The 19,235-nt window shown below is 59.5% G+C and overlaps 6 protein-coding genes across 6 annotated transcripts; 4 read left to right on the forward strand and 2 right to left on the reverse strand.

The window, feature by feature from the left end:
- Nucleotides 1–161: 161 nt before the first annotated feature.
- BXZ73DRAFT_50412 (uncharacterized protein) lies at nucleotides 162–3,281 on the reverse strand (the record flags this gene model as incomplete). The annotated part of the gene is made up of 6 exons (XM_048020431.1): nucleotides 162–514; nucleotides 578–2,027; nucleotides 2,127–2,144; nucleotides 2,190–2,285; nucleotides 2,345–2,665; nucleotides 2,718–3,281. 6 exons carry the CDS (start codon nucleotides 3,279–3,281, stop codon nucleotides 162–164), a joined length of 2,802 nt encoding a protein of 933 aa, XP_047875689.1.
- Nucleotides 3,282–3,506: 225 nt separating this feature from the next.
- Nucleotides 3,507–4,499, forward strand: BXZ73DRAFT_79199 (uncharacterized protein; the record flags this gene model as incomplete). Its single annotated transcript, XM_048023035.1, has 5 exons — nucleotides 3,507–3,560; nucleotides 3,623–3,704; nucleotides 3,761–3,951; nucleotides 3,975–4,186; nucleotides 4,304–4,499. 5 exons carry the CDS (start codon nucleotides 3,507–3,509, stop codon nucleotides 4,497–4,499), a joined length of 735 nt encoding a protein of 244 aa, XP_047875690.1.
- Nucleotides 4,500–6,574: 2,075 nt separating this feature from the next.
- On the forward strand, nucleotides 6,575–8,163 carry BXZ73DRAFT_79200 (uncharacterized protein; the record flags this gene model as incomplete). The annotated part of the gene is made up of 6 exons (XM_048023036.1): nucleotides 6,575–6,947; nucleotides 7,018–7,325; nucleotides 7,364–7,459; nucleotides 7,526–7,708; nucleotides 7,765–7,955; nucleotides 8,034–8,163. The coding sequence occupies 6 exons, from the start codon at nucleotides 6,575–6,577 to the stop codon at nucleotides 8,161–8,163; spliced, it is 1,281 nt and encodes a 426-aa protein (XP_047875691.1).
- A 2,525-nt stretch (nucleotides 8,164–10,688) lies between these two features.
- On the forward strand, nucleotides 10,689–11,419 carry BXZ73DRAFT_79202 (uncharacterized protein; the record flags this gene model as incomplete). The annotated part of the gene is made up of 2 exons (XM_048023037.1): nucleotides 10,689–10,924; nucleotides 10,981–11,419. 2 exons carry the CDS (start codon nucleotides 10,689–10,691, stop codon nucleotides 11,417–11,419), a joined length of 675 nt encoding a protein of 224 aa, XP_047875692.1.
- A 3,620-nt stretch (nucleotides 11,420–15,039) lies between these two features.
- BXZ73DRAFT_3449 (uncharacterized protein) lies at nucleotides 15,040–15,378 on the reverse strand (the record flags this gene model as incomplete). Its single annotated transcript, XM_048017847.1, has 1 exon — nucleotides 15,040–15,378. A coding segment is annotated over one exon (339 nt), but the record flags the coding sequence as incomplete, so codon positions are not given.
- A 1,880-nt stretch (nucleotides 15,379–17,258) lies between these two features.
- On the forward strand, nucleotides 17,259–18,837 carry BXZ73DRAFT_50355 (mitochondrial processing peptidase beta subunit; the record flags this gene model as incomplete). Its single annotated transcript, XM_048020418.1, has 4 exons — nucleotides 17,259–17,321; nucleotides 17,376–17,862; nucleotides 17,912–18,699; nucleotides 18,754–18,837. The coding sequence occupies 4 exons, from the start codon at nucleotides 17,259–17,261 to the stop codon at nucleotides 18,835–18,837; spliced, it is 1,422 nt and encodes a 473-aa protein (XP_047875694.1).
- Nucleotides 18,838–19,235: the final 398 nt, after the last annotated feature.

Genomic DNA, 19,235 nt, shown 5'->3' on the forward strand with positions numbered 1-19,235 from the left:
ATCTGTGCCGTCTCTCTAGCTCCTGTGAGCTTCCGCAACACCTCTCTAGCTCGCGCGAACATGGGAGGATGCCCGGGAGTGTTCACGAGCGCGTTGCAGCTTAAAGATTGAGCATGTACATGGGTCACCGGAGCACACATGAGAAGTTGTAGAGCACCAAATCATGTATCATCACGTAGATAACGGAGTAGTACAAAGTCGTGATGACGAAGGTAAGGATTCAAGAAGAACCTCTCACATTTATCTAGTACGTTATCTGTTGTCCATGTCCGATCAACCTCCCGTCCCCACACAGGTATAAGATGACAGCTTCGAACAATGGAGGTAACAGGAATGATAGAAGAGCGGCGGCGATAATTATTTGTAGAGACAGATACGCGGAACATACCATTGACGGGGTCAGGCTCAGCACGGAATGGAGTGAACCACTCGACGTAGGCGAGTGGGTGCTTGAAGTGTGTGCCAAAACCTGCGGGCATGCGGAAGATCGCTCGCACACGAGCGACACGCAACCCTGCGATAGAACAAAAGTGTCAGCTTTGCGCACCAAAAATGCGACTCATGGCAAGGAACACACCCTCAATCGAAACTATGGGCCCTTCCACCGGTTCCACACCTGGCTCCCAGGCGAGAACAGTGTCAAAGTGAGCGGGAATCGCAGGATGGAGAGGTCGAGCGGGCTTGAATGGTGTGGCTCGAACGACGTCCTTGATGGGAACCGGGGAGACTTGGCGCATTGCGGGGAGGTACAGAGACATTCGGTGATACACCGGGAATGTCTGACTCCCAGAGATGAGAACTGTGGGTCGGCGGGGGCGAGAGAGAAATACGGTCTTGAGGTGGTCTTCCAGGTTGTGCACAAAGTTGGTGCAACCAAAGCGTTGGACCAGTTCGCGGATGGGGACAGCGGGAAGGGGAGGTTTTTTCGCAACAAGGTAGGGGGGAAGCGCACCGTTTGAATCACCCACGGAGTCTGTCATCTCAATGTCGCCGTCCGTGTCCTCGATGCTCCCTGCCGCCCCTGGTGTGACCATGTCCGAATCCTTGCGGGTGAGATCTGCTTGCTTGGCCCAGTCGAGGAAGTGCTGAAAGCGCGAGATGGTCTCCTGGCGGTTCAACCACGTTGTCATCTGCTTGATGTACGCCCGCTTGTTCGACGCATTGTAGGCATCTTTGGTGCAGTCGATATGGAGGCGCTCCGATGCTTCCGTGTTGAAGCCGTCAGCCGAACCGAGTTGACGGATGGAGACGGGGTAGTGGATGGCGGCGTGGATTTTAGGAATGTTGAAATGGTCGCGGATGCCAAGGGAGGCGAAGACGTGTTTGTGGGCATGGAAAGAACGCCACACGGACTCGAGGCGGGCGAGGGAGCGACTAGTGTGAGCCTCGAAGTGAGCGTAGTAGATGAAGTCGAGAACCGCGCGCACGGCGCGCACGACTTCCGGTTGTTCAGCCGCGCCTGTTAGAGCGCCAAGGAAGACACGCTCCATGTTCTTGTACTCCGTTCCCGTCCACTGCGACACCAACGATATCCCCTTCTTGAAGTGCCGGAGACTGGGGTGAGACGGCATTGCCTTGAATCGCCTGTCAAGCTCGTCCGCTCCACCAGCAAGAGCATCTGTCACCCATGAGACGGTATGGTCCTTGAACACTCCCTTGTGTAACTGATGCAGTAGGTCGGGCGTGAAGCAGGAGAAGATGTCGCAGTGTGGATGATCCCGCCAGAAGGGATCAATGAGTTTCAGGCCTAGGTCTTCGAACTCCGAAGGTTTGAGGCCTTGGTCTTGCTCGTCGATGACTTCACATACTGATTCCGGATCCTTCATCATGCAGTGGACGGGATCGCCGCGCGAGTTCGAGTGGACGGTGCACTTGGGGCAACAGTTCTCCTTGCAGCAAGACACAAGACACTGCTCCGGGTGATCGGCGATGTATGCAGCGATGATGGGATGGACTCGCCGGATGAACCCGTCTGCGCAGACCATCTCAACGCCGTCCTGTGCTGCAGCCTTCAATGGTTCCAGGATCTTCGCCATACAATGATGGAAAAACCGCCATTGTTCGAGGGAACGGGCGGATTTCTTGAAGCATTCGAGCTTCGTGACCGGTATGTACCCCACAAGAACCATTGCGCGCATGGAGGGCTGACGGCGGATGCCCTTCGGGATGTTTCCTATCGTCATATAGACAGGCCACGCTTGCTTGTCGCCTGAAAAGCGCGAGAGCTGGGTCTTGTCCGATGAGAGAATGACCGGAGCGATGGTGGCTCCAGCCGGGAGGTTCCCCTGCGCCATAACGGTACGTGAGATGTTGCCCAGCTGCCGCATGGTGTGATGCTACTCACCTGTGTTTCCCACCACCAGTCAGCCGTCCACATCTCCTCGATGACAATCTCCGAACCATCCTTGGACGCGACAAGCCTCTCGGGAGCAAACCTCACAACTCCGTCGAACACAGGGTTACCCAAGAGTTCGCGGACGATCTCCACTGGGTTGCGACGCCATAACTCCACATTTTCCGTCTTCATCTTCCCGTTATCGTCCTTCTCATCGCCCACCAGCTCCCACTCGTTACAGATCCACTCCGCTGTGCCCCCGGGAAGTTGATCTAGCTTCTTCAACAGCTCGTACTTGTTCCGAAACGACAGATCCGCTGTGCGACGAACCTTCGCGAGGTGAGAAACAGGGTGACTATTGGACAGAAGAATAAACACGAACTAATGGCAATGATAGATACTCTTCGATGGCTTGCTGGCTCAGTCCGCTCGTGAAGAGCCACTTCACCAAGTCCCACTCTTCTTCAGATGCGAACGGCGAGACGATTGGCGTCTTGCTGTTGTGCTTCTGAGCAAGAAGCTCCTCGAATGTGGTACGTGCTCTTCGAAGTCGTTCACCAGCGCGACCTGAAGCCGGATATTCCCCACGCCATAAACGTTTAGGGAGTCCGCCAGCTTCTTCATCCTCGACCTCTTCCACAGTCACCCGGCAGCCGGGATGGGGTTGCGTCGGAGAGGGTTGGTCGGCCGCTTCGCCGACACCATGCTGCCTGTCATCCGATAGGGTTGCTGAAGGAGATCCGAGATCGGATGGGAATGCGGCAGTCGTATCTGAGGGTGGGGGTTCTTGAGGTACGCCACGGAGAAGCTCTTGTACGCGTCGATTGACTTTCTGACTTCGCGCGGATCGACACGCAGTGGACTGGCTGATATGGGAGAGTACCCCTTGTGGGGTGGGGAAGTCCTTGCCGCAAAACTGGCATATGTGCCGGCGTGCCCGGGGCATTGAGAAGGATATATGGGGCGGTGGGCGAGGGGAATGGATAGAAACCGTATGAGTCTGAGCTTTGTGGTGCAATTTGCGAGCTGATACGCCCCTTGCAGCAGTGGCGGCAAAATCCGAATATCTGAAACTCCGCCCGCATGGACTCACCCCGCTCAGGCCCGCTGGCAGTTCAAGGCTTGCCTGCAACGCCCACCATCTCCTATCCGACGACCCCCCTTCTTCTCCATGCCGCCACGCAGCAAGAGGGGCGCCGATCAGCTCCCCTCCGATGACAATGAGGTGTGTGCAAATCTATGACCTCAGCTTGCACAGTATTACTCATGCCATTCACCTGGTCATAGGTGGCAGAACAAGAAGGGGAGTCTGGCTCAAACAAGCGTCCCAATAGAGCACGAAAGCCGACTAAAAAGCGGAAACAAGGCGGTATGATCTCAGTTCACTGCTCTGCTTTGTAGTACTGAACTCAATGTCACTCGTAGACGAAGATGCAGAAGACAAGAGGGCCGCGCAGCTCGAGCGCGAACTCAAGGATCTTCGGAAGAAGAAGAAGCAACGAGACGGTCCGGCTAGGAACAAGAACAACGGCACTGAGTCTCCTGGACCCGAGTCCGAAGACGAGTACCTCTCAGATGGAGGAACATTCAGGCGCAGTCATGGGATGCGAGCCAAAGTACGTTGTTTGTGTATCCACAGTTGCTGTATACTCAACTGCCTTTTAAAGGTGCGCGAGAAATACGAAACAGCCCCACGAACAGCACTCCCTATGCGCATTTCCCATCGCGAGGGCAGTGGGAGCCCGCCGCGGGGGCGCTCTCAACAACCACGGAACTCGCAGTCGCCGCCGGCTGGTTCTTCACGGCCGCCTTCTCCACCGACATCGCGACCACCCTCATCCCTCTCAGGTGGTTTGCCATCATCGCGCTCCCACCCTTCGTCACCCGCTCGGTCATCCTCACGCTCCCATCGGGATGACCTATCTCGACCTCACCCACAACTTCACTCACGCCCACTGTCGCCCTCAGCTCGTCTGTCGTCACCTTCTCAACCAAGGTCGCGGCCGCCATCCCCTTCTCGTCCGTGGTCACGTTCACCATCGCCTTCTCACCCACGTGCGAGGCAACCATCCCCTTCAAGTCACCCGCGATCGCGGCCACCATCCCCTTCTCGCCTGCGGCCACAGTCTCCGACATCTCCAGCTTCTCGCCCGCGCGCAAGTAGGGTTCACCACGGGTGACCCTCGGGTGATTTTGATTCGACCCGCACCCGTACCCGCGCACACCCGCACCCGTAGACCCGAGGGTCAGCATACACACGGGTCGGACGGGTATCTCACGGGTGTGCACCCGCGGCGGACACCCGCGGGTGAACAGGCCTGGGACGAGTCACCAGTGAGGTATTGCACGCAAGAGCATGCATGCGATACCGCACGCGCGAAACGGCATGTGCGAGATGAGGCGCATGAGACGGCACGCGCGAGACCAAGACGGTGACGCGCAGGAGATGGCACGAGAGAGATGGCGTGGGTGAGACTCCAGTATGGGCGAGAAGGCGCAGACGAGAAGGCGCGGGACAGAGACGGTGCGGGCGAGGGAGATGGCGCATGGGAGAAGGGAGACGGCACAGGCGAGAGACGCTGTGCATTATTATATTTATTGTACACTACTACAGGAGGGGACAGATGGAGGGAGGCAGAGGGCGGTGCCGAGGCGGGCGAGGCAGGGGAGGGCAGCGCGGGCGGAGGTAGGTGACGCGGATGCAGGCGAGGCAGAGATGGAGGAGGGCTCGAGGGAGGAGGCGCAGGGCCGGGACGAGGCGGAGGAGGTGAGGCGGGGGGAGCTGGATGAGGCGGGGGGAGCTGGACGAGGCGGAGGAGGGCAACGCGGACGCAGGCGAGGCGGACGCGGGGGAAGACAGTGCGGAGGAGGGCAGTGCAGAGGCGGGCAACATGCGCGGAGAAGGGCAACGGCGAGGCGGGCAATGCGGGGGCGGGCGGCAGTAAGCAGATGGGCGGTGCGAAAGGGGCAAGAAGCGTAGGCGGAGCAGGGCGAGGAGGAGCAGGACGGGCGAGGAGGGTGGAGGCCAGCGCGGAGAAGGGCAAGGCGGGCGGAGGAGCGCGGTTTGGAGGAGCGCGGCGCGGAGGCGGGCAACGTGGACGGAGGCGGAGGAGGCGGGTGACGGGCAGAGGAGCGCGGCGCAAGAGAGGAGGGTGGTGTGAAGCAGGGCGGCGTACGCGAGCGGTGTGCGCAGGCAGCGCGAGCGGAGGAGGACGAGGAGGGACGAGGAGGAGCTTGGCGATGCAGAGGCGGGCGACGCAGAGGGAGGTGGCGCAGGCGGACAACATGCGCAGAGGAGAGTGGCGCAGAGGAGGAGGGCGACTTGGAGGGCCGAGAGGAGGAGGGAGGACGTCCTTGGCCTGTTGTAGTTGTCGACTGGGCAGCAGGGAGGACGGGTGGGCGTTGGGAATACGGCAGGGCAGGGCGGAGGACTCACCAAAACAGGGGCCGCGGTACATCGCCGCGGCCCCCATATTCCGATCTCCATACTGGTGACGTCCGGATGGACGTCCTCGTGCGCTCTCGACGTTGTGAGGGAGGCCGGTAAGGTGGGTGAAGGACGGCATGGAGGACCAAGGTGGAGGTGGAGGTCGAGGGCAGGAGGGGGAGGGGAGAACAGTGTCACCAAGTGACACTGCAGTCCAACAGCAGACGACAGACGACTGTGTAGTCGCTATCGTTTGCTTGGACAGACGGTGAGGCAGAGCAGGGAGCAGGCGGTGGAGGAGAGCAAGGACGGCGAAGGACGCGTGGCGCGCATCACTCGATGCGCACCACGCGTCCTTGCCGCCCACTGGGGCGCTGAGAAACGGCGAGGGAGACGGCGTGGGTGAGGGAGACGGTGCACAAGAGACGGCGTGGGCGAGAGGGTGCAGGCGAGAGAGGGCGCGGGCGAGAGACAGCGCGAGCGAAAGACAGCGTGAGCGAGAGATGGCGAATGCAGGCGAGAGACGGCGCGGGCGAGGGAGACGGGGCGAGGGGGACGGTGCGGGCAAGAGGGCGTGGGTGAGAGAGGGCACGGGCGAGACAGAGCACTGGGCGAGATGGTGCGGGCGCCGAGACAGTGTGTGCGAGACGGTGCGCATGAGGGGTACCGCGGTACCGAGTGGTATACGTACATGTACTTTGTCCGGCCTCCAGCCACCCTTACTAAGCAAATGTATAGCTAGTGGTGTTCGGCCCGACGCGTCAGCCTCAGGTGCAGTGCTAACGGGTGCCAAGGGTCCACGGGTCCTGGAGATGAGACCCGCACCCGCACCCGTGGTACCCGCACCCGCGAACCCGCACGGGTCACCCGGACCCTTGGTGATCCCTACGCGCAAGGCAACTGTCCCCTTCAAGTCGCCCACTGTCGCGTCCGCCATCCCCTTCTCGCCCATGTTCGCAGCCGCCATCATCACGACGTTCTCACCTGGTGGGCTCACACCCGCCATCGCGCTCTCGCCCGCAGTCGCCCCCACCCTCGCGCTCGAGTCGTCCACGATCACGCTCTCAACGACCACGATCGCGCTCTCAACGCCCGCAATCGCGCTCTCAACACCCGCAATCGCGCTCTCAACACCCGCAATCGCGCTCTCAACGCCTGCGGTCGCGCTCTCGTCTGTCCCCTCCAGTGCCCCGTCAACGGCCCACCCAAACAAACACTGCGGGCCCCACTGGGAACATCTCTGTTCTGGTTCTAGGTGTGGATCCGAAGAGTCGTCCATCCAGCGGCCAGTACATCCCGGAAGTCAAGACCCTCCTGGAACGCGCCATCAACGAGTTTTATTGCTACCTGTACACTACTAATGCATTTCCCAGCAACGAACAGGCCGAAAAAGCCATCACAGACGCGTGGCAAGTGGCGTACGCGTCCCATACTAAGAACAGAGACGCGCCGCCATATGAGCTGGACCAGCGAATGATCCGCCTGGCAAGTCCATCCCTCGTCATCGCCTCCACACCCGTTAACTATGGTTGCAGATCCTATCACGAAGATCGAACGCGCGTGGTGAGCCCTTCTATGCGTTTCGCGCCTCAACTGCGAAGGCTTTCGGCTTCCGGACGAGCGAAAAGAAGAGGGACTGGGATGAGAATGCCCGGAAGAGCGCGCGGCTGCTCAAGGAAGGCACCTTCCATCACAAGGTTCGTTCACGACGTCCACTGTCTGTAAAGTGCCGTATCTGACGTTATTGTGTGTTGCCTACTAAGACGTTCGACATTCGCCCTCATGAAGAAACAACATGGGACCGTTTTGCGGAGAACAATGTCGTGTTTGAAGCAATCTCGGCCACCTTCTTCGATTCAGGAGACGGCCGCTCCAGCATGGGATTCCAATACCCCGAGCGGTTCAATCCACTTCCAAACAAGTCCATTGCATTCGTGATGACTATTGTAAGTTGTCGTGTCTAGTGCCAGCCTATTGCTCTCCACTGATATCTGCGCTTGAGATTCGAGCACATATTGCAGAATGGAGCAGTGGCAAGAAGGTCGCAGATACGTTCAACCACGGAGACCGTGGTGACGATTCCTCAGGGCATGCCAAGCACTACCGGGGCTTCCTCGCCGATCTCAAGGAGTACGAGGCAGCGAACCCGCAAGCGTGGAAGAACATCCGGACTCGCATGTATTCACGCGCCTTGTAAGTCACTCAGTCTTCACGTCTAGTACACATGGTGTCACATTCTAACTTCCTGACACGATCTTCACCGATTCATAGCCGCGCTGGTGGGGGGACTGATCTCAATATCTCATCCACGCGGGTCTCGAGCGCCGCAATGAGCAGTGCAACCAGTCAGCTGGCGGGGCGGACCGGGCTTACTGACAGCGAGTCGGATCATGAGCCTTGAGCGGTATACATTCTGATTCTCTACATGTCGTACTCTATAGTATATTCGTTTAATCAAGCTGTTGGAATTGAGTCTCGTCAGGATGGTGCATGCAGGAGGTGGTGGTGGCAGCGGTGGCGTAACTGCCAGCAGGCTGCCCGTGCCCGGGCGAAATATAGCCTTGCATTGTACACTATTGCACTCAGGATTTCATTGCTATGACGTGCTCCAGAGACATCTACTCTGGAGCACTCCATAGAACCTTCTCCGTCATACTCAGGACGACTCCAGAGCACCGGTCGAGTGCGCGGCTATGACTCTGGAGTTCGCGGGCGCCACGAGCCTAGTCTCCGGAGTGCGCGGGTGCCACGAGCCTAGTCTCTGGCGTCTCCATAATTGGGTACTTGTCTCAGCCGACTCCAGTGGCTCTCGAGTCTCCGGTGAACACCGGAGACAAGTCGTTTCTTCCTGATGTGCCCTCGCGGGCTGCCCACTTCTCCTCCGACGCCAGCGCCGTATCCTTGTCCTCGGCCACGCTCGTGCGGTGGAGCGGTTTCCACCTGGGATGCACGCGCGCTGGGTTGATGCGCTCCGGTGGGGCCTCCGGGAGCGCATGCGCGTATGCATCCAGGATTTCGTGCATCGGGGTTCGGTGCGCTTTGACGAGCTTCTTCTTTGCACGTGCCACATGGGAGGTGAGGGGGTGTGTGGTGGGGAGGGTGCGGAGCCGGACTGCGGCGCGTTGACAGACGCGGTTGATCAGGTGTTCGAGAGGTGGGATATTGAGGTGAGCTTCGAGGACGTCAGTGGCTGTAGACTGCATCGCGCCTGACATGAGGAGTAGGAATTGGCGGTGCACTGGTCGGAGGAGCTGGAGGAATCCACATCAGGAAAACCCTCACTTGCAAATTTGCTATAATTAGTGCTGGTATGCAGCAAATCAGCGCAATTAGCGCAAATTAGCATGTTAGGGCAAATCAGTGTACTCACCCACTTACAAAGGGTGTTTGCTGATCGTTTGCGAAGACTTTGCACTAATATGCACTCAACTAGCTGAAGATAGATGCATTTTAGATCTTAAGAGCACTAAATAGAGACCGCAATCCACTCAATAGATCACTCAAGCGAAAAGGAGAAGCAAAGAAAATTATATTCGCAATATTATAATGTACAGACCAAAACTAACGACACTAACACTATGTACGGAGGCGTGCATCCACGTTGGCAAAGCATGAGCAGTAAGGGTGACATGGGCGACGTGGGTGAAGACACAGCGGGAGGCGGGGCCGAGGTCGTAGTCGTCTGGGAGCGCGACGCTCCCCTGCAACGCCGTCCATGCGGGTGCGTGGACGTGCTTCGGCGGCGGCGGCGGCGGCGGGACTGGGGGTGGGTGTAGGTGCGGGTGCGGTGGGCATCTCCGTGAGCGCGCTGTCCGGGAGGGAGACATCCGACGCGGACACGCTGGGGCTCGTCGAGAGCTAGGGGGTGTCGAGGTCGAGCGACACCGCACTCGTGCTAGATGGTGACCGGCGGCGTGCTGGGGGGCGCGCGGGCTGGCCATACGGCGACGACGAGGATCACGACTGGCGACGCGCGGGCATAGACGCAGGAGCCGACGGGACGCGCGCGTGCGGACTCGACGTGCTCGCCTGCGCTGTCGTGTGGGACGGAGACCGGGACGGTGGGAGGGAAGGGGGAGGCGTGCGCGCGCCGTCCATGTTCTTCGACGCGCGGGCCTGCGCGGGTGCGGCCGACCGCCGCTTGTGCTCCGTCGCGCGCACCAGCATCGAGCCTGAGGCGCGCTGTTGATCGCCGTCGACCGTGTGAGTGGCATGTCGAGTGAGGTGCACGCAATGCCACTCTGTGTGGGCGCGTTCGTGCAGAGCTCGCGCAGGTTGTCAGGACCACAAGGCCCGAGAGAGTCTGGCAAAAGATGCACCTTCGTCACCACGGAGGATTTTGTATCACACACGCACCTTGCGAAGTTCGATGGTGCAACCATAGGATAACGTGAGTGGGCATTGCAAGTCTTCGTGTGCATTATTCCTGCTGGCAGTGGGCGCGCTGTCGCCGAGCAGGACAAAGATGCGCACCTGGATGCCTTCACACGCGCGTGACCGTCGCGGCGCAGGCCTCCGTCTCCTTCGCGGCCGAATCGGCTCCCACTAGGGGTGAGACACAGGCGCAGACGTGGGCACCGGGAGTGAAGGATCAACGAGACGCGATGAGAGGGTAGAAGGGTGCACATGGGGAAAAGAGGACGAACCTTTGGCCAGCTTGGGTGGCTTGAGTGGTCCAGAGGTGAGGCGGCGTAGCTGAGGCGGGGGAAGAGGGATAGAAAGTGGTAGTCGAGAAGGGAGTGGAATGCGGACGAAAGGACGCGCTGGCGGCTGGCGTTGCTCCCCCACTGACGCGTGGGAACCAACACGCGTCGCGTCGACTCCAGCGCTTGGCACGGCCAGCACTGCGCATCATCATTGTCGATGTCGTCTTTCTCTTCCTCTGCTCGCCTCCTCCACCGTCCCATCTCGCCCTCACACACGTATATGCACGGCACGCCGGTGAGGGCCCGCCGCGCCCCCGCAATCCACCTTCCTCGATTTCCACAAGCTCGAAGTCGCCCTCTCCCCCACAGTCGAGAGCTCTCTGTCAAGTGGTACGTCCACTACATCCTTGGCTCCGCATTCAGCCCCATCCTCAAGGGCCTCATTGTCTGCCTCCTCAACACCCTCTACGAGCCCATCCACGCCGCCCAAGCAATCGTGGATGCACTTGCGAGTCCGTCCACCGGACTGACACCCTCCCCACCCACCCTTCTCACTTGTCGCGCGCCCCCAGCCTGAACGGGCTCTCCTCGAGCGCCGTCTACTCCCAGCAAGATCGCGACCGGGACTACGACTGCGAGAACGGTGCGTCGCTGTATCACCGCTCGTCTCATCGTGGCCCTACCCCGCCCAGCATCGCCACGCTCCTGCAGGACGACTACGACCGCCTCCTCCACCCGTCCTCTGCCCACAAGCCGAACGGGTCGATGGATGGCCACGCGCGGACCTCGTCCAGCCGGTCTGTGAGCCGCTCCCCACACCCGAAACCCGCAGCCACGACGGAGAACACAGGTCGTGGCTCGTCGCGCGGCTCGAAGTCGTCTGTGTCCGATGGCGATGCGGAGGGCGAGGACGCGGACGACGCCGAGGCGGAGGTGGTCGACGGCGATGCGGACGCCATGGAGCGCAACACCTCGACGGACGAGGAGTGGCTGAAGAAGGAGGACGCATGACTCTCGGACGCCGACGCGTCCACGATGCCCGTGTGTCCGTGGAACGAACCTAGAAGAATGACAGCGCCGCGGTCGCTTGCAACCCCGCGCGACGAAGCTGCTAGGCTCTGCATGGCACCTTAAGCACTAGGGCGGCGCGTCGTGGTGCCCATCACCTTTTGCGCACACCGACTTGTTGTAGTAGATTGATACTTAGACTAACAGCAATATATCTTTGCTTTGAGATTGCTCGAGGGTGTTTGAGTAGTCAGTGATTAGCTTGCATTACATCTACTTATGTGAATGCGTGCAAATTGGTGATATTGGTTTTTCACAAGTCCTACTTTAGTGCAAATGAGCACTTCCCCAGCTCCATTAGCGCAAAATATGCGGATTACTTCACCATTAGACCATTAGATGGGTATTAGCTCTAAGATTAGCGGTGTTATCACTCATTTGCAAGTGAGGGTTTTCCTGATGCAGCAGACCCGTGGCGTCGCTTTTGGCCGGGCAGCGTGCGGATGGGGGTGAACCACACGTCCGCCGCGTAGAGCATGGCGGGGATTACCACCCCTAAGTACAGTTGTCGGAGCAGGTGAGTGGTGACGCCCTTCCGTGCCCGTGCAAGCCTCCTGAAAATCGTCAGCAGGGCAAGTCCTCTCGCCCGCGCGGCTGCCGCCTGCTCCTTGAACCGCAGGCAGCAGTCAACTAGCAGACCGAGGAACTTGTGCACCCGGACTGCTTTGAGGACTACTCCATCGGGGAGCGCCAGGTCCGGGCCACACTCGTCCTTCTTGAAGGTCCGCTTGAAGTTCACCGGCGCCGTCTTACCCATCTCGAACTCGGAGTTGTGTGTGCGTGACCATTCCAATGCTCCGCCTGGCCTTGTCAGTATCCTTCCCATCTTGTCGTGTGCTCCGCTAACCCCATCGTCTTCGGAGAACTGACGCGCCTCCACCAGAAAGCAGACATCGTCCATGAACCCTGGTCCCCGTTCTCGGTTCGACGTCACTGCGCAGTCGAGCAAATCAGAGTTGTACAGAATGTAAAAAATGACAGACCCGGAGCAGCCCTGGTCGATGCCGTTGACGATGCTGAGAGGCTCGGACTTAAAGTCGTCGAAGATCAGTCTTGTCGTCCGTCCTTCAAGCTTGACCCGCAGCCAGTTGACAATGTCTGGTGGGATGCCCCTCTGTCGCATGTTGTGGTAGAGTCGGGATGGAACTGCTGAGGGGAAAGCCGCCTTGACATCCAGGAACAGTGCAGTGGCCACGTTGCCTCTTCGCCATGCATCCTTGACAAACTTCGTAAGGTAGTGCAGCGAGTCCGTTGTCGAGCGGCCCGCTCTTCCCCCAAACTGGGTTTGGGCCACGAGGCCTAGTCGTTCAGCTTCAAAGGTTAACAGGTCAGCCACGCATTTAGTTAGGAGCTTAGAGATACAGTTCAGTAGCGCGATGGGCCGCCACGCCTTAGCCTTGGAATAGTCCGGTTTCCCTGGTTTCTTCAGCACAACTGTGGTTGATTCACGCCATGCTTGCGGGTAGTAGTTGAGGGTGAACGTCGCCTGGAAGAGAGGAAGCAGGAAGGGGATCAGCGTGAAGGCGCAGTTCTTGTATACCTCGTTAGGGATCCCATCAGGGCCCGCTGCCTTGAACGCGGTGGTGGCGTCGATCGCCCGCTGGAGCTGCTGGCGTGTTAGTGGTTTCCACCGGAACCTAGGCTCCGGATAAGCCCCCTGCTCCTCTGGCGCTGGACCCTCTGGGAGGAAGAAGGTGCGGTGGAACTCCGCAGCCTTCTCCTCGTTTGTCTGGAGGGTGTGCACTGTGCCGTCTGGCGCAGACACCGTTAGCGATGGGATGCGAGCTGCGGAGCCATCCGAGGGGTCTCGGCGGAGCAGCCTGTTGGCCTGCCAGATGGTAGACGTGTCAAGTCCCTCTAGCCAGGCTATCCAGTGCTCATTCCTGGTTGCGCGGCATTTGTCAGTGTAACGGTTACGGTAGGAGCGATACTCAGCGTGCGTTGGGTGCCTCGGGGTGCCTCTTTTCCTGTACGAGATGCGGCCTAGCCGCTCTTTCTCCGTGCGCATCGTCGCCAGCTCTCGCGTCCACCATCTCTTCGTATAAGGGCATGGCCTCCGCAGGGGCACGCAACGGTCGATGATAGCATTGATGGCCGCCATCAGCTTGCTGAGTGCTTCCTCGAACTCCGGTGCGGATGTGATGTCCTTGCTGGGTGGGTCGCGCAGGAGCTCCTTGCGCAGCTCGTTGTCGAACTCGATCCAGTCGACCTCTCGGAAATCGCGGCGCGGTTCGAACTCCGCGGGTGTGAGCTCGAGGTTGAATGTCGTAATAATCGGGAAGTGATCTGCGCAACTCGGACGCATGTGCGGGGCTGAGATACAAGATATCAGCTCTGGTAGGAGGGAGGTAGAACAGAAGACGTTATCCGGGCGTGTAAGGGTCTTCGAGCTGGACGCCTCCAGTGTGGGGATGCCTTGCGGTAGCGCTTGCTCGAGCTCGAACGAAGCGGTGAGTTGCAGTAGGACCTCTGCCGCCTCAATGCCTTCTTCGTGAACAGCTGGCTGTTCGCTTCGTCGTCCCAGTGCGGGTGGTGCCGGTTGAAGTCCCCCAGCCATACAAACTCTTGCCTCCGTTGGTCGCTCGCGCGGTCGGCGTTTCGGAGGATCTTGTGCGCTGCGTGCTCTGCCAGGGTAAGGGCGTGGTCATTAGCCTGATCAACGTAGAAGTTGAAAATATGGACAACTCGGTCCCCAACCGACAGCGAAATTGCCGCCACATCCGGGCTGACGATCTCGATGGGGGACCATGAATTAGTGGAAATGGATTTGTTAATATAAATACCTGCCCGACACCTCTTGAAGGCGTCGGGGTCGGGGAGTGTAGGGAACGCAGGCCGCCAGTAAGAGTTGGCCGTTGATTGATTGACTGGGTTGAGGGCGTGTTCTTGTAGGGCGATGATGTCGTACTCCTTCGGGTCCACTTGCATAAGGTCGATCTGGCCGTCCCAAGACTTGTTGATGTTTTGTTGTAGGATGCGGAGACGTCGGGTCGGGGCTGGAGTCGGTGTGTCGTTCATCAGAAGGTGGTCGAGTTGAGGGCTGTGTCGTCAGTGCGCTGTGTCTGTCCCGTAGTACCTTTGCCCAGACGTTCCTGTCGGAACCGCTGCCCCCTTTCCTTCTGCGAGGGCCTCACCTTGCCCGACTCGACCGCCTTGCGAATCTGCTCCAGTAGCTCATTACCATTGTCCCAGGTTATTCCAGGTGGTGTCGCTTGCAGTGCCGCCTCCCGGTGCGTAACCCAGGTGGCCGGGTCGTCGGTGATGAAGTACTTGTATTGGGCGGCGACCTTGCGTGCGAAGAGCTTGCCTGACCGTTCGCGCAGTGATGGGCACTGGCGGTCCCAGGATGCGTGGTCGTGCGACTTGCAGGAGACGCAGTAGCGGCGTTCAGGGTTCTTACTGAATTCGCAGCGTGCCACTGCGTGGGGACCCCCGCAGTGCGCGCACTTCTCTTCCGCCGTGCAATTCCTGGCTGTGTGACCTCGGAACTCCTGGCACCGGAGGCATCGCAGGGGCTCCTCCGAGAGCTTCCGCACATTTACCTTCTTTCCTGCGACGATGCAGGAGACCATCGCTCTATTGGCGGCTTCCGCTGTTGTGAAGGTCAGTCGAACGTGTGCATACCTCTGGCCCCCGTATCGTCGTTCCGGTGGACGCATCCAGGTGGCCGCGCGCAGGTCTCCCAGGTCGATGCCATTGGTTTCTTCGATCTCCCGTAAGGTGTCTGGGTTGCCGATGTCGGTGTCGACCGGGACCATCTCCGCTACCACCGTGTACGAGCGATCCTCCACCGATGCGGCGTCGCCTCCCAGTCCTTGCGCGAATGCGAGGGGCTTCTCCCGCCGGATCCACTGGGCGGCCTCCCGCGAGGAGACGGTGAAGACGACGTCCCCTCGGGACAGGAAGGACACCGCTGTGAATTTCACCGCGACGTCTTCCGGGGGTCTCTCCTCGTCTTCCGCGAGCTTGGTGATGACTTCCTCCGCCTTCTTGATGAACTCGGCTTCGGTAGCCCTGCCGTTCCCCGCTCCCCTTGTGTCCAGGCCTCTGACTAGGATCTGGCGCTCCTTGACGTCGGCCTCCGCTTTCGCAGTGGCCAGCGCTGGGGGGAGGGGAACCGGAGTGCGTATGTACGCGGGGGTGGAACGGCGATCAGCTGCCTCCGCGGGGGTGGGGAACTCACCTGAGCCCCAGGCCGCCGTCGACTGGGGAGCCGCCTCCCATACCGTCCGCAGTGTCCTGAGCTTGGTCGCCTCACCCTGCATGACCTCCGTCGCCTTGTTCAGCTCCACCTTCGCTTCTCGCAGCCCCTCCTCCGTCGCCGTCTTCGCCTCGACGAGCTTCTCCTCCAGGGCCTTCGACACCCTCTCTACCATTGCCTTCACAACGCGCTCTGTCTGGTCACTGGCTGCCGCGAGCGTGGCGTAATAAGCCGCCGCTGTCACCGTCTTCTTGTCGAGGGGGTCTTTCAACGTGTTCGCGATATGCAGGAGCGCGGTGTGCAGGTTGGAGATGCTGGGTGGAGCCCCCGTGGGGACGAAGCCTCTTGATGCCAGGTACTTGAGGCCCGTTGTTCCGTCCCTGATGTCGAAGGCGTCGTCGAGGGTGCGCTGTGACGAGTCGAGGGTCGGGTTATGAGATTGGCGTGAACGGGTGCGGGGCGGGAGTTGTGAGCTGGCCGTGGGCGCTTCAGACGAGCTCTCCTTTGCTTTCGCCGCCGCCGCTGCTTCCTTTGCTTTCAGCCTCGATGTAGCCATTTCGCGTCGCCTGTTTGTTACTTATACTGGACAAGAATGTAGGATTGGTTGTCGGAACGGGGGTAGACCGCACGCTCAAGGTCTCCCCGGTGAGAGCTGAGCGTGGGAAAATCGCCGAAGATGATGGAGCGAAGCCAAGCCGGGTCCTCGGCGTACAAACCTGCGAGAGGCTCGAATAAGGCGTTGTTGTCATTCGACCGACCTTGTAGGGCATAATACGCTTCACTCTCTACGGGTAAACAAGGTTAGTGGTGATCTGGGCGGAGGAGAGACTCTACTCACTAAATTCGATGACGGCATGACGAGCATCTACATGGACTGTCTGCAATACTCCTGTTCTCAGTTGATGGAAATGCGCCGCTGCCAAAGCCGATAAGCCGATCGAGCTCTGTGGAAGTGCTAAGGATCAGGTCACTCGGAGAAGCTTCAGATGAGCTCGGTATACCTGTGCGACAGTGCCAAGCTTGAATGAGGAGTTGACTGCGGGATCTGGTCTCTCGCTGAGATGGAGGCGGGTCAATGCCTCGGGAAGAAGTCCAAGAGACCGCCAGAGCGAGTCTGCGTGGCTGCGAACCGCCATGATAAGGCCCATAAGACGGGAGAACCCTTGCGCACGATGACTCCAGCATATAAACCCGTGGTGGTCTCCGCACCCACCCGGACGTCACTCAAGCTCCCGCTCCAATACTTCGGGAATCGGCGCTCCGAGTCCGACGATACCCCAGTGGTCCCGCAAGTGCAAGAAAGCTGTTTTGGCTTTAAAATCTTGTAGTTGACGTGCAAGTCGTGCGGAAAAGACATCGGAGACGAAGACAAGAGTGCGATCGCGCGTTCCGGGTCTGCTGAGAGCCGCCGAGTGCATTCCGGGTGCCAATCATGCTCGGATGATTAGGAAATTTCGAGCGCCGATTAAAGATTGGCGGAGGGAATCTGGCGGAGCTACATGTTTTAAAGTCCGCCTGCTCGCCGTATTCGCCCGGTGGGCCTTTCCGGCGTCGACGCACACTTCCTCCTCTACGACCTCGATGGTGACAAGCACGCTCTCGGCCTCACTTGGGCGTGCGCTTCGCAGCGCAGCGCGCTCTCCCGTACGTTTCGTTTCGTTTACGCGCGAACCCGCTCTCTGACACCGTACACCTCAGCGCCGCCCATTGCGATCGTTCGCGACTGCAGTCAACTACCCCCAGCTCCAGACGACGACGCTCTCGAATGGTCTCACCGTAGCGACGGAGAACCATCCTCATGTGCAGACGGCGACGGTGGGCGTGTGGATTGACGCGGGGTCGAGGGCGGAGACGGATGCAACGAACGGTACCGCTCACTTCCTCGAACACATGGCGTTTAAGGGCACCAAGCGTCGCTCACAACGCGACCTTGAACTCACCGTGGAGGGCCTCGGAGCACACCTGAACGCGTACACGTCGCGCGAGCAGACCGTGTACTACGCCAAGTGCTTCTCGAAGGACGTCCAGAAGAGCGTTGACATCATTAGCGACATTCTCCAGAACTCGACCCTCGAGGAGGGCGCTGTCGAGCGGGAGCGGGACGTCATCCTGCGGGAACAGCAGGAGGTCGACAAGCAAATGGAGGAGGTTGTTCTCGACCATCTGCACTCTATTGCGTTCCAAAGTGGGTCATGTCCGCAACGTCACCTGGCGCTCCGTCTAACTCCCTTCAGGCCAGCCTCTTGGCCGTACCATCCTCGGACCTAAGGCGAACATTCTCTCCATCAAGCGCGACGACCTCGCGTCCTACATCAAGACCAACTACACTGCTGACCGCATGGTCCTTGTCGGTGCCGGCGGTGTCGACCACGATGCGCTCGTCAAGTACGCCGAGTCTGCTTTCTCCTCCCTCCCCGTCTCCCCCAACCCCATCCCCCTCGGTCGCCTCGCGCACCCCAAGACGCGTTTCGTCGGCTCCGAGGTCCGCGTCCGAGACGACACCCAGCCCACAGCGCACATTGGTGTTGCCGTTGAGGGTGTTGGCTGGAGCTCGCCCGACTACTACCCCATGCTCGTTATGCAGAGCATCTTCGGTAACTGGGACCGCTCGCTCGGTGCCGCGGGCCTCATGTCGTCACGCCTCTCGCACATCATCTCGTCCAACAACCTCGCGAACAGCTTCATGTCCTTCTCGACCTCGTACTCGGACACCGGCCTCTGGGGCATCTACCTCGTCACCGAGAACTTGATGAACATGGACGACCTCCTCCACTTCACCCTCCGCGAGTGGACGCGCATGTCAATGGCGCCCACCGAGGTCGAGGTCGAGCGCGCCAAGAGCCAGCTCAAGGCGAGCCTTCTCCTCACCCTCGACGGCTCCACCGCTATTGCCGAGGACATCGGTCGCCAGCTCGTCACCAGCGGCCGCCGCATGACCCCCAAGCAGACCGAGTTCCTTGTAGACTCTGTCACCGTCGATGACATCAAGCGGGTGGCCAACAAGTACCTCTGGGACAAGGACGTACGTGCTCCCTTCTCGCTCTCGTCTTTTCCATAGCTCACCTCCCTTGTCTAGTTCGCGCTCGCCGCGGTCGGCCCCGTTGAGGGTCTCCTCGACTACAACCGCATTCGCGCCGATATGTCCTCGCTGCTCTACTAGAGTGGTGCTGCCCCACGTGCGACGAGCGTCGTGTCCTCGTGTAGCTATCGTCGTAATGCTTATTGGCAGCTTAGCACGTAGACTATAAAAGTATCTACACTTTTCCCTCTAGACGAACGCAGAGCTGCCTTTGGCGACAATCTGGAGTGCCTCCGATCACACGACTTGCCGCGGGGATTGTTGACATCCCCGCAAGCGCGTATGGCATCGACTAGACTGAAACAAGCAGTAAATAACAAAGACCTGAGGCTTTGAGGAGGGTGCTGGAATATTCAGCACTCATTGCTAGCGCAGTCGAATATCAAAACAGCAACGAAAGTAGGTGTTTCCATCTCATCTTATCCTTATCTCGTCAGGCCAGCTAGTCGGGCCTACATGGATTGTCCATGGGTTGCCCT

The sequence above is a fragment of the Epithele typhae genome (assembly GCF_022376455.1).
Source record: "Epithele typhae strain CBS 203.58 chromosome Unknown BXZ73scaffold_41, whole genome shotgun sequence".
Taxonomy (NCBI): Eukaryota; Fungi; Basidiomycota; class Agaricomycetes; order Polyporales; family Epitheliaceae; genus Epithele; species Epithele typhae.